The sequence below is a fragment of the Emys orbicularis genome, chromosome 11 (assembly GCF_028017835.1).
Source record: "Emys orbicularis isolate rEmyOrb1 chromosome 11, rEmyOrb1.hap1, whole genome shotgun sequence".
NCBI lineage: Eukaryota > Metazoa > Chordata > Testudines > Emydidae > Emys > Emys orbicularis.
The window spans coordinates 72,730,442-72,744,208 of NC_088693.1; the positions used below are offsets into that span (position 1 = coordinate 72,730,442).

The window sequence follows — 13,767 nt, forward strand, 5'->3', positions numbered from 1 at the left end:
CAGTAAACCACTTCATTTCGGGGGGCACTACCTCCAGCAGCTCAAGATAAGCAGCTAGAATGGCGGCGGGGGGGGGGCTCTTAGCGGTTTTATTTAACCTTGATAGTTAATTTCCATGTTCCATCTGGCTTTTTTACCAGCGAAATTGGGGCTGCATTAGGCGCTGAGCATCTCCAGATTAGTTCTCACTTTTCCAGTTCTTCTATGACCTGTTTCAGTGATTATTTTGCTTCCTGAGGTATCGGATACTGTTTAATGTACAGAGGGGTGTCTCCTTATACTGTAACTGAAGTCTGTACTTCTCCTGTATCTAAAGAGTCTGTAGCCCACACATTTCGTATTTTAGTCCACCACGTTTTCCAGCCTTCCAGTGTGGGAGGTGGCTTTTTTGGTTTTATTGCCTTTACTGTTTGAGTAGCAAGCCCCATGGGGATCAGACTAACATGTTCCTTCCCCTCTTTTACAGCAAGGGCTTGTTTGTTACACATATTTGGGCTACAGTCTTACTAAAGACAATCTTTTTTTGTAAACTATTCTGACAACATTTTTGGCCATGTCCCCACCATCCCCCAATCTGAGCTCAAAAAAGATTTACTGGAGAACTTTGTTAGAAGTATCTTTGCAAGTATAGATGAGCTCCGTCTCTCACAAAAGTGAGCTCTGTTAAGGTAGTGTGATTGAGTGGCTGTAGTGATAGACTAGCAGGTAAGAAGTTTAAGGATCTAGTCCAGGGGCGGGCAAACCTTTTGGCCTGAGGGCCACATCGGGTTTTGTAAATTGTATGGAGGGCCGGTTAGGGGAGGGGGTTGTGGCCTGGCCTCCATCTCCTATGTGCCCCCCCGGACCTCCGCCACCCCATCCAATCTCTCCTCTCATTCCTGACAGCCCCCCCGGGACCCCTGCCCCATCCAACCACCCCTTCTTCCTGTCCCATGACAGCCCCAGAACCCCTGCCCCCTGCCGCCCCATCCAAACCCCCCTCCTTCCTGACTGCCCCCCAGATCCCCTGCCCCCATTCAACCCCCTGTTTCCCCCTAACCCCTATCCACACCTCCACCCCCTGACCACCACCCCGAACTTCCCTGCCCTCTATCCAACCCCCCCTGCCCCCTGCCCCCTTACCACTCTGCCTGGAGCACCGGTGGCTGGTGGCACTACAGCCACGCCACCCACCTGGAGCCAGCCACGCCTCCACCACCACCATGCAGCTCAGAGCACTGGGCCAGGCCGGGCTCTGCAGCTGCGCTGCCCCAGGAACTCACAGCCCTGCTGCCCAGAGCATTGCGCCGGCGGCGGAGTGAGCGAGCTGAGGCTGCGGGGGAGGAGGGACAGCAGGAGAGAGGCCAGGGGCTAGCCTCCCGGGCCAGGAGCTCAGGGACCGGGCAGGACGGTCCTGCGGACCGGATGTGGCCCGTGAGACGTAGTTTGATCACCCCTGGTCTAGTCTGAGTGCTGCTATTATGCTGCTGGGTGGTCATTCAAGTCAATTCCCACCTCAGTTTCCCACCCCCACCCCTCTGTGAAATGGAGAAAATGACCTGGCTTTCAGATCTATGGATAGAAAAACTAAATATTATCCTGCAGTAGGTGCATTTTCCCACACTGTCCTCACTGCCCATCTTAAACCAGCACTTAAACCTGGCTCCAGGAATGACCAGATACCTCTCAGGTGGGGCTCATCCTGTAATCAGGGTTGGCTTAGCCCCAGGCTCTCCAGCCCCTCGAGCAAGCCACCCTGTTACAGTCCTGATTCGAGATGGGAACATTTTTCAAAATCTTGCAAATTCTCGCAGGATAGGAAAACCATTTCCTGCCCAGCCGTACCTAGTACTTGACATCCCCAAGACAGCAAAGCATGCCCCTTGAAGGTTGGGGGGCACCAGCTGGGGCACTGTCTTGTCCTCCAACCTACTGGTCATTTAAAACTACAGCTCACTTGAGCAGTGTTTTCTAGTCCTGCCTATTGCTGCGGGGGCCCAATTCACCAATACACTCATGCAGTGGTGGGCAAGATTTTGCTCAATACATACAAAGAAATGAAAGAATCCTCACCACCTTGCTGGAAGGTGGCAGCTTTTTACCCACACTTAGCAACCCCACACAAGAGATTAGAACTGGAAAATAATATTGTATCCAGTTATACCTGTAGGGCAGTTCAGGTAGAAAGAATATGTTTACACTAGCTAGAATCTGGAGAGATCACTCCTTTTGTGGAGGTGACGTGGAATTGTTAGTGGACACAAATGGTGAAGACCTCAGTTTTACAACTCATCTGAAAGAAAATACTCAAAAGGCACAAAAAACAGTGCTTACAAAACTGGGACCACACACTGCCCCTTAGATCTATTCATACAATTCCTACTGAAGATGGATGTTGCACCTTTTTAATGGTAAGCATGACTCAAAATGATGAATCATAGAAGTGTAGGACTGGAAGGGACCTTGAAAGGTCATTGAGTCCAGTCCCCTGCCTTCACAGCAGGACCAAGTACCATCCCTGGCAGATTTTTGCCCCAGATCCCTAAATGGCCCCCTCAAGGATTGGGCTCACAACCCTGGGTTTAGCAGGCCAATGCTCAAACCACTGAGCTATCCTCCCCCCCAAAGACCAGAGTGTGTGACGAGAAAAGTTTATACCAGGAGTGGAAGCAAATTCCTAACTACAAGAAGTGCTTTTAAAAAGCTGGAAAACAGGCAGGGTTGAATTTCAGCCTTTCTTCTCTGGAAAAACTTGAGGAAAGTACAGGTTTGGAGATCTTGACCCCACCTGCACTGGCGCAGTACACTGTCTGAACGGGATCCTAACTGTCTTGAAGGTCCCATGGTATTCTTAGCTAATCTTTTCATGGATAATAGCAATTTTCACAGCCACTGAAATCTGACATTTCTTTGATCTTTCCAGACCATCCAGCTGATCCCTGGCGATGGGAGGTGGCAGCAGCACAGTGACTGCATCCTTCACATCTCATCACATGTGGGCTAATGTAAAGAGACACAACAGACACAACATGCGCCGTGTTAGGGTACATCACATCACAGAAGACTAAACAGGAACAAACAGTTAATCTACAGTGAAAGATCTGAGTTTCCAGAAAACTAACGACTCTAAAGCATTTAGCAACTGCTGCAGAGCCCCTGGAAGTCAATGGTCCCATTGACTTCAATGGGCTGTAAAGCCAGTTCTTGGATACTAAAGTGATTGGGAAATTAGAAGGATTATACAGTACATAATATTACCAAGATTTACATTATCTCTGATAGAGACAAGGTAGGTGAGGCCCAACAGAAGTTGGTCCAGTAAAAGATACTACCTCACCTACCTTGTCTCTCATATTTTGGGACCAACGTGGCTATGTCAACACTGCAAACATTATCTCTGATAGACCAGTTCATGCAAAGCCCAGTGTCCAGGGGATAGTACCATATACATAATATTATATCATTATAATTTCTCTTTCTGAAGCTCCATTATACAGCAACACTTGCAAATATAGGTATTTCTAAGTTGGGGAGAAAGTCAAAATGGGCAAAGTCACTGGAACACAATCATTACAACAGGCCCTTGTGCTCCTCACACTGCTCCACTGCTGAGCCCTGTCATCGGGCTCCAACTCCTCTTATTTATAAACTCCCCCCTCCCCTTGAGTTCCCATTTAGTTCCACTCTCAGAGCGCGTGACAGGGTTTGGAGGGCAATCCAGACCAGGGAAGGGTTGTGTCACCACTTGCCCTGCAAACCCGAGTGCCTCACGATGCTTTGCTGCTGTAGCTCCCAACCTGGGATGCTCCCAACCAGCCTGCAAACATGCAAGTCACACCCTGAAGTGTCTGTGGGCTTAGACAGCCCTGGTTCAGCAGCCTGTCCACAGCCCCACTCTGGCTTCCACCAGCCTTGGTTACAACCAGCAAGGTGAGCCCAACACAGTCCCAATCTCAAATTTTCACAAAACCATGTGCTCTGTAATGTCCAGCCCTTTCCTGGATAGTTCACAGCTGTTCGTGCCTCTAATGACAAAAAAGGAGTCTGGCAAGTGTGAATGCAGACAGGGGCATGCGTAAGCAGAGCAAGCAGGGCCACAGGCCCCGCCCATCAGTGGGGGCACAGAACTCCTCTGGGGTGAGCGAGCTCCTCCGGGGCTGGGCCAGGGCATGACATTCCTAGGCCTGGGGAGAACCAGGTCCTCCGGCCACGGGGGACGAGCCAGCTCTTCCAGGCAAGGGGGGGGGGGCATGGAAGAAGAGCCAGCTCCTCCGGCTGTGGGGGGGCCCAGAAAGTGCCCCTCCAAAACTGGCCACATTTTTATTTCTGGGCATGCAGAGTCCCCCAAACAAAGATAAGAACTATGTATCCTCCCCACTTATTATATCTTCCCTTATTTACAACACTGAATGCTACAAAACAAGTATGTGGGTACACAACCAATCCACGCCTGGGTGGGAAAACCTGTGCCTAATCCTAGGAGATAGGAGATATATGGCAAAGATAGAATCGTAGGACTGGAAGGGACCTCGAGAGGTCATCTAGTCCAGTCCCCTGCACTCAAGGCAGGACTAAGTATTATCTAGACCATCTCTGACAGGTGTTTGTCCAAACTGCTCTTAAAAATCCCCAATGATGGAGATTCCACCACCTCCCTAGGCAATTTATTCCAGTGCTTAACCACTCTGACAGTTGGGAAGTTTTTCCTAATGTCCAACCTAAACTGCCCTTGCTGCAATTTAAGCCCATTGCTTCTTGTCCTATCCTTAGAGGTTAAGAAGAACAATTGCCCCCCTCCTCCTTGTAACAACCTTTTATGTACTTGAAAACTGTTATCATGTCCCCTCTCAGTCTTCTCTTCTCCAGACTAAACAAACCCATTTTTTTCAATCTTCCCTCATAGATCATGTTTTCTAGAGCTTTAATAGTTTTTGTTGCTCTTCTCTGGACTTTCTCCAATTTGTCCACATCTTTCCTGAAATGTGGCACCCAGAACTGGACACAATACTCCAGTTGAGGCCTAATCAGCGTGGAGTAGAACAGAAGAATTATTTCTCATGTCTTGCTTACAATACTCCTGCTAATACATCCCAGAATGATGTTTGCTTTTTTTGCAACAGTGTTACACTGTTGACTCATATTTAGCTTGTAATCCACTATGACCCCCAGATCCCTTTCCACAGTACTCCTTCCTAGGCAGTCATTTCCCATTTTGTATGTGTGCAACTGATTGATTGTTCCTTCTTAAGAGGCATACTTTGCATTTGTCCTTATTGAATTTCATCCTATTTATTTTAGACCATTTCTCCATTTTGTCCAGATCATTTTGAATTATAATCCTATCCTCCAAAACACTTGCAACCCCTCCCAGCTTGGTATCGTCCACAAACTTTCTATGTATGCTCTCTATGCCATTATCTAAATCATTGATGAAGATACTGAACAGAACCGGACCCAGAACTGATCCTTGTGGGACCCCACTTGTTATACCCTTCCAGCATGACTGTGAACCACTGATAACTACTCTATGGGAACAATTTCCCAACCAGTTATGCACCCACCTTATAGTAGCTCCATGTAGGTTGCATTTCTCTTGTTTGTTTATGAGAAGGTCATGCAAGACCGTACCAAAAGCCTTACTAAAGTCAAGATATACCACATCTACCTCTTTCTCCCTATCCACAAGGCTTGTTACCTTGTCAAAGAAAGCTATCGTTGGTTTGACGCAATTTGTTTTGACAAATCCATGCTGTTATTTATCACCTTATTATCTTCTAGGTGTTTGCAAACTGATTGCTTAATTATTTGCTCCATTATCTTTCTGGGTACAGAAGTTAAGCTGACTGGTCTGTAATTCCCCGGGTTGTCCTTATTTCCCTTTTTATAGATGAGCACTATATTTACCCTTTTCCAGTCTTCTGGAATGTCTCCCGTCTTCCATGACTTTTCAAAGATAATGCTAGTGGCTCAGATATCTCCTCAGTCAGCTCCTTGAGTATTCTAGGATGCATTTCATCAGGCCCTGGTGATTTGAAGACATCTAACTTGTCTAAGTAATTTTTGACTTGTTCTTTCCCTATTTTAGACTCTGATCCTACCTCATTTTCACGGGCATTCACTATGTTAGACGTCCAATTGCCACCAACCTTCTTGTTGAAAACCGAAACAAAGAATTAAGCACCTCTGCCATTGCCACATTTTCTGTTATAGTCTTTCCTCTCTCATTGAGTAACGGGCCTACTCTGTCCTTGGTCTTCCTCTTGCTTCTAACGTATTTGTAGAATGTTTTCTTGTTTCCTTTTATGTCCCTAGGCAGTTTGATCTCATTTTGTGCCTTGGCTTTTCTAATTTTGTCCCTACATACTTGTGTTATTTGTTTATATTCATCCTTTGTAATTTGACTGAGTTTCCACTGTTTGTGGAACCACAAAGTAGCATCACACTACGCAGAAACTTGCCACCGGAACAGGAATGGACAGTAATGATAAAGAAATGCGCATGTAGCTCTGTCCTGGGTTGGTTGTACCTACCTCTGACAGATAACCTGACCCATTTCTTTTTACTTTCTGGCAATCCTTGTGTAGCTTGTCACACCAAAAAAACAAAACCCAGTGAGTTGAATTGTATTAAGTATGGTGTCAGACTTGAATAATTAACCTATGGTGATTCCCATAGCTTTATTTTTCTTTAATACTGTATACAAGGTGTCTGTGTCGTTTGGGGTAGCATGTCTGCACTTTTAAGTGTTAAACAGTGGAGATAGTTTGGGAATTAACATTGGTTACAGCTGCCTAGAGCAATGGGCAGGCAGACTCCTGTACTCATGCAGAGCACCACTGATTTCAAACAGAATTTGGGTGGGGTGGGGTGGGGCGCTCCCCTATAGAGCTGATTGCAGGACAGTGGCCTTAGAAAGTAACCTCTTTGAAGACATGGTAGGGCCATTGTCTGCCCTTTGTTCTGTGCAGGGGCACGCATATCCTCAGGGCTAACAAATAACGGGTGGCTCTACAGTTGAGCTACTCCTCCCTGGCAAGTGGAGTGGACTGCTCATCTCTCCTGGGGTGGCATAGGGTAGGAGTCAGCAACCTTTCAGAAGTGCTGGGCCGAGTCTTCATTTATTCATTCTAATTTAAGGTTTCGCGTGCCAGTAATACATTTTAACGTTTTTAGAAGGTCTCTTTCTCTAAGTCTATAATATATTAATAAACTGTTGTTGTATGTAAAGTAAATAAGGTTTTAAAAATATTTAAGAAGATTCATTAAAAATTAAATTAAAATGCAGAGCCCCCCGGACCGGTGGCTAGGACCCAGGCAGTGTGAGTGCCACTGAAAATCAGCTCGCGTGCCGCCTTCGGCATGCATGCCATAGGTTGCCTACCCCTGACATAGGGAGTGCATGACGATCATTACACCCTGTCCCACAGGTACTTTATCCACCCCCCATCAGTGTAGCAGCTGAACCTGCCCTGCTCTTGAATCACTCCCCTCCCCCCCCCCCCATGAGGCAGGGCAGCAGTGCCGCTGTTGCCATGCGGCACTTGGGGAAACTGAGGCACAGAGAGACTGGTGTTTTGGCCAAGGTCACAGGGGGAGTCTGTGGCAGAGCAGGGACTTGAACCTGGGTATCCTGGGGCCTGGCCCACCCTTCCAGCCCGCAGGGAGTGGCCATGCTCCGGCCCGGCCCACGGGGGCACCCCCAGCCGGCGCTGGCCCCTCGGTGGCGCAGCGGGGCTCGGAGAGCCCCACGCCCGGCCGAACGGGACACTCCCCGTGGCGGGGGGAGGGTCAGGGGAGAGGAACCAAGCGGAGGAGGGACTGAGAGCAGGCGCCTCACCCACAACTCGCCCTATCCACTCAGGCGCTCGCCAAAGTCACCTATGCACCGGGTCCTCTTACGTCATATCCGCGCCAGCACCCGGTTAGGCCCCCGCCTGTGGGTCCTTCCGCTGCAGGCGTCGCGTTGGTCGCAGCGGAAGAGCGTCTTCCAGGCGCTGTGCTGGGTCCGCGATGTCCTTGCGCCTGGGGAAGTTCGCCCGCCCAGGGGCTGCGGCCGCTCGGGGCCGCCCGGGGCTCGGCGCCGTGCGAGTGGTGAGGCGGGGCGGGGGGCTTGCGGCGTTCCGCGTCCTAGGGCGAACCCTGGCAGCGGGTCACTCGTTATCTCTGTGCAGCGCCGGGCCCAGCGCCCGTGCTCAAGGTCTGACAGGTCCCCGTACGGGGCGGGGGGAATTTCCCCCAGGACTCACGGGCAGTGACCTTGGCGGGTTCCCACCTTCCGCTGCAGCCTGGGGTGTGAGTCGCTTGCCAGGCTCATCTGGGGAGAAATTCCTGCCATTGTGGGGGGCCTCGGGCACTGGTGCATCTTGGCCCCTCCTGTGGCACATAATAGTCTAGTCTTTTGTAGGCTGTAATACTTTGGTCTCATTTTGGTGGCTGGGTTTAATGTGCAGGGGCTGGGTCAAGGAGGTGATCTGTGATCTACAGGAGGTGGGACTAGTTCTTTCTGGCCTTAAATTCTATAACTTCGTGTGTCCTTCAAATGTTACCTCAAGCCGTGTTTAGTAATAATCCTGGGGAAGAGTACTGGATCGGTATCGCATCTTGCTGTCACAAGTGACTGGATACCACAGAAGTGATGCACTCGACCTTTTGCAAGGGTTCAGAGTGAAAAAAGTGACACGAGGATCCTTTATAAAATTCATGTTTGGCACCCACATTATATAGATATAGATATATATAAAATATTCACACACACACATCTAGGTAAACTTAATTCGTATTCTAACCTGGAATTCATTACAAATCTGAAGACACTCCTTGTGTTTTCTAAGACTTCGGCTACATGTTACATGTAATCATTAGCAGATCACTTGGACAGGAAGAATGGTTTTGTTATTAAGACACAGGGCTGGGAGTCAGAAAAATCAGCATTCTGCTCATTGCTCTGACAGATTTCTTTTCACAAGTCATTTCACCACTCCAGCACAGTTTTTTATCTGTAAAATGGAGCCCCTGATACACTACTACGGTACTATTCCAAAGACTTGAGGCTTGATTTACCCATGTTTGGAAGGTGCTTGGAAAGTTTTGGCTGGAGGGTACTATAGAGTAGCAAAGCGCTATTTATTTTCTTTATTCTTAGAGCTCTACATTTAAGAGCTCAGTCTTGCAAACATGTTCATTTTTACCAGTCTAAAAACACAATCTTCTTGCCTGTTCTTTTTGATGATGATGAGAAAACTAGTGATGTTTTACTAAGCTCAGTGGGGGAGAACAAGAAGACAGTCAAGAAAAGTGTGGGCCCCTTACTGAATGAGGGAGGCAACCTAATGACAGAGGCTCTGGAAAAAGCTAATGTACTCAATGATTTTTTTGCCTCTGTCTTCACGAACAAGGTCAGCTCCCAGACTGCTGCGCTGGGCAGCACAGTATGGGGAAAAGGTGACCAGCCCTCTGTGGAGAAAGAAGTGGTTCGGGACTATTTAGAAAAACTGGACGATAACAAGTCCATGGGGCCGGATGCGCTGCATCCGAGGGTGCTAAAGGAGTTGGCAGATGTGATTGCAGAGCCATTGGCCATTATCTTTGAAAACTCATGGCGATCGGGGGAGGTCCCGGATGACTGGAAAAAGGCAAATGTAGTGCCCATCTTTTAAAAAGGGAAGAAGGAGGATCCGGGGAACTACAGGCCAGTCAGCCTCACCTCAATCCCTGGAAAAATCATGGAGCAGGTCCTCAAGGAATCAATTCTGAAGCACTTAGAGGAGAGGAAAGTGATCAGGAACAGTCAGCATGGATTCACCAAGGGCAAGTCATGCCTGACTAACCTAATTGCCTTCTATGAGGAGATAACTGGGTCTGTGGATGAGGGGAAAGCAGTGGATGTGTTATTCCTTGACTTTAGCAAAGCTTTTGATACGGTCTCCCACAGTATTCTTGCCGGCAAGTTAAAGACGTATGGGCTGGATGAATGGACTATAAGGTGGATAGAAAGCTGGCTAGATTGTCGGGCTCAACGGGTAGTGATCAACGGCTCCATGTCTAGTTGGCAGCCGGTTTCAAGCGGAGTGTCCCAAGGGTAGGTCCTGGGGCCGGTTTTGTTCAATATCTTCATTAATGATCTGGAGGATGGCGTGGACTGGACTCTCAGCAAGTTTGCAGATGACACTAAACTGGGAGGAGCGGTAGATACGCTGGAGGGAAGGGATAGGATACAGAGGGACCTAGACAAATTAGAGGATTGGGCCAAAAGAAACCTGATGAGGTTCAACAAAGACAAGTGCAGAGTCCTGCACTTAGGACGGAAGAATCCCATTCACTGCTACAGACTAGAGACCGAGTGGCTAGGCAGCAGTTCTGAAAGGTTGCCGACCCCTGCCCTAGGTCCTTTTCTGCAGAAGTGGTGTGCCGAGTCTTCATTTATTCACTCTAATTTAAGGTTTCACGTGCCAGTAATACATTTTAAAGTTTTTAGAAGGTCTCTTTCTATAAGTCTATAATATATAACTAAACTATTGTTGTATGTAAAGTAAATAAGGTTTTAAAAATGTTTAAGAAGCTTCATTGAAAATTACATTAAAATGCAGAGCCCCCCCAGACCGGTGGCCAGGACCCAGGCAGCGTGAGTGCCGCTGAAAATCAGCTCGCGTGCCGCCTTCGGCACGCGTGCCATAGGTTGCCTACCCCTGACCTAGGGGTTACAGTGGACGAGAAGCTGGATTTGAGTCAACAGTGTGCCCTTGTTGCCAAGAAGGCTAACGGCATTTTGGGTTGTATAAGTAGGGGCATTGCCAGCAGATCGAGGGACGTGATCATTCCCCTCTATTCGACATTGATGAGGCCTCATCTGGAGTACTGTGTCCAGTTTTGGGCCCCACACTACAAGAAGGATGTGGAAAAATTGGAAAGAGTCCAGCGGAGGGCAACAAAAATGATTAGGGGGCTTGAGCACAAAAGTTATGAGGAGAGGCTGAGGGAACTGGGATTGTTTAGTCTGCAGAAGAGAAGAATGAGGGGGGATTTGATAGCTGCTTTCAACTACCTGAAAGGGGGTTCCAAAGAGGATGGATCTAGACTGTTCTCAGTGGTAGCAGATGACAGAACAAGGAGTAATGGTCTCAAGTTGCAGTGGGGGAGGTTTAGGTTGGATATTAGGAAAAACTTTCACTAGGAGGGTGGTGAAGCACTGGAATGGGTTACCTAGGGAGGTGGTGAAATCTCCTTCCTTAGAGGTTTTTAAGGTCATGCTTGACAAAGCCCTGGCTGGGATGATTTAGTTGGGAATTGGTCCTGCTTTGAGCAGGGGTTGGACTAGATGACCTCCTGAGGTCCCTTCCAACCCTGATATTCTATGATTCTATGAAAGCTGTTCATCATGGACAAGCAGAACATTATGAGACTGTGCGGGTTGATCCCTTCAGTTTAATTGTAAATCTCTAAACGTGGACATGCTGTTGCATAGAATATGATCGCTTACATAGCACTAGCATAGCAATGTAGCTCATATTACGTGGATTGGATGGAAACTGGTTAACTGACAAATTAGAAAGTAATTATATGTGGGGAGTCATCATCCAATGGGGGTATTTTTAGTAGGTCCTGCTGATGCTGTTCAATAGCTTTTTTTAGTGGCCTGGGAGAAATTTAAAATCACTGTTGGTAAGGTTTGCAGATGTTGTTCGTATTGGTCGAGTGGTAAATAATGATGGGGACTGTGTCAGTTATACAGCGTAATCTAGATTAATTGGAAAAGGGCTCAATTGAAGAACACGTTTTAGAACAGCCATATGAAGTGTCGGATCTCGTAGGTCACACTTACAAGATAAAGGGTACTGTATCCTGGAATGCACTGATTCTGAAAGGTTTCAGAGTAGCAGCCGTGTTAGTCTTTATCCGCAAAAAGAACAGGAGTACTTGTGGCACCTTAGAGACTAACACATTTGTTTGAGCATAAGCTTTCGTGGGCTACAGCCCACTTCATCTGATGCATAGAATGGAGCATATAGTAAGGCGATATATATATATACACACACACACACACACATACAGAGAACAAGAAAAGGTGGGAGTTGTCCTACCAACTCTAAGAGGCGAATTAATTAAGAGAGAAAACTGTAATGAGCTACCTTGATTATCGCTACAAAAAAGACAGTTAATTCTGAAAAGTACTTATGAGTCGTGGTAGATAACCAATTGAACAAGAGATCCCAGTGAAGTGCTGTAGCTCAGGGTAAAGATGATTCTTTGATGTTTAAACAGGGGAATAGTAAGTGGGAATATGGAGGTGATATTACTAGAGCCCTGCGTGGATACGCAAATGTGTATCCGCATCCAATCTGCTATCTGCAAAAATTATTTGCGGATATCCGTGGATTTGCAGGGCTCTACACTGGGGGCCAGGCTGAGGCTCCCACGCATCCCCCTGCCGGAGTCCGGTCGGTGAGAGCCGCAGGCAGCTTTAGGGAGCCCACGCGGCGTCACGGACCCTCCACCTACCCTCGGCTGGGTGGGGATCCTGGGGAGCGGGGACAAGGTTGGGGACTGCTCTCAGGTCCCCCCTCCGCACCGCGGGCAGGTGAAGGGTCCACAACAGCTCCCCAGTTGGGCTCCATGCTGGCCTGGGAGGGGGAGACCTGGGGAGCTGCCCGGGGGCTTCTCAGGCCCCCCACCCAGGGCAGGTGGAGAGACCCAGGCTCCCCACAGCTGCCCACCCAGCTTCTTACTGTGTCCGGGCTGCGGCTCCCAGCCGCCCCCCACCCTGGCCAGAGCTGGGTTTGGGAGAGCCACACTGGCAGCTGTGGGGAGCCACTGCAGACCCTCCACCTGCCCTGGGCGGGGGGCCCGAGCAGCCCACAGGCAGTGTCCCAGCCTTCCGCCCAGGGTAGGTGGAGAGACCCAGGCTCCCCACAGCTGCCAGCGTGGTTCTCCCAGACCTGGCCCGGGGGGGTGGTGCTCGGGGTCGTAGCCTGGCCATGATAAGAGCCGGGCGGGTAGCTGTGCGGAGCCGCGGCGGACCCTCCACCTACCTTGGGCAGGGGGCCCAAGCAGCCCCCCGCCCAGTTTCCGTGCTCCCCAGATCCCCGCCCAGGGCAGGTGGAGGATCCATACTGCAGTTCCTCATAGCTGCCCGCTCAGCTCTTACCGTCAGAGCCCTGTGCGGATACAAAATTTGTATTCGCATCCAGGCTACTGTCTGCAGAAATGGTCCATGGATATAAAGTGGATACCTGCGGACTCGGTATGTAGTACCAATGAGAGCATTACTAGAATGCTGTGTCCAGTTTTGATGTCCGCACTTCAAAAGGGAATTGGAAAAATTGGAATGAGTTCAGACAAGAACTCCAAGAATCATTAGAGATCTGGAAAACTGACTTACAATGAGAGACTAAAGAAACTCAATCTATTTAGTTTATCCAAAGGAAGGTCAAGAGGTGATTTGATCATTGTCTGCAGGTATGAACACGGAGAAGCAATTTTTGTTAATAGATGGCCCTTTAATCTTAGTAGAAAAAGGCACATAAGGAGATCCAATGGTTGGAAGTTGGAGCTTGACAATTTTGGAGTAGAAATTGGGAGCAAATGTTTAACAGTGAAGGCAATTAACCATTAGAACAGCTTACCTAAGGATGTGGTGGTTTCTCCATTGCTTGAAATCTTTAAAACAAATCTGTATGTCTTTCTGAAATATATGCTATGGCTCCACAGATGCAGAAATTACTGCGTGAGGTTCTATGGACTGGTAAGCAGAAGATCTGACAAGATGATCAGGATGGTCTCTTCTGGCCTGAG

General features: G+C 48.5%; 1 protein-coding gene across 1 annotated transcript in view; it reads left to right on the plus strand.

The window, feature by feature from the left end:
* The first annotated feature begins 7,945 nt into the window (after nucleotides 1-7,945).
* The window catches only part of NDUFA10 (NADH:ubiquinone oxidoreductase subunit A10), a 64,806-nt gene continuing 58,984 nt past the window's right edge, over nucleotides 7,946-13,767 (plus strand). The window contains exon 1 of the mRNA XM_065413309.1: nucleotides 7,946-8,070. Within this exon, the coding sequence (XP_065269381.1) occupies nucleotides 7,990-8,070 (81 nt within the window). The 5' untranslated portion in view covers nucleotides 7,946-7,989. The remainder of the gene's footprint in view (nucleotides 8,071-13,767) is intronic.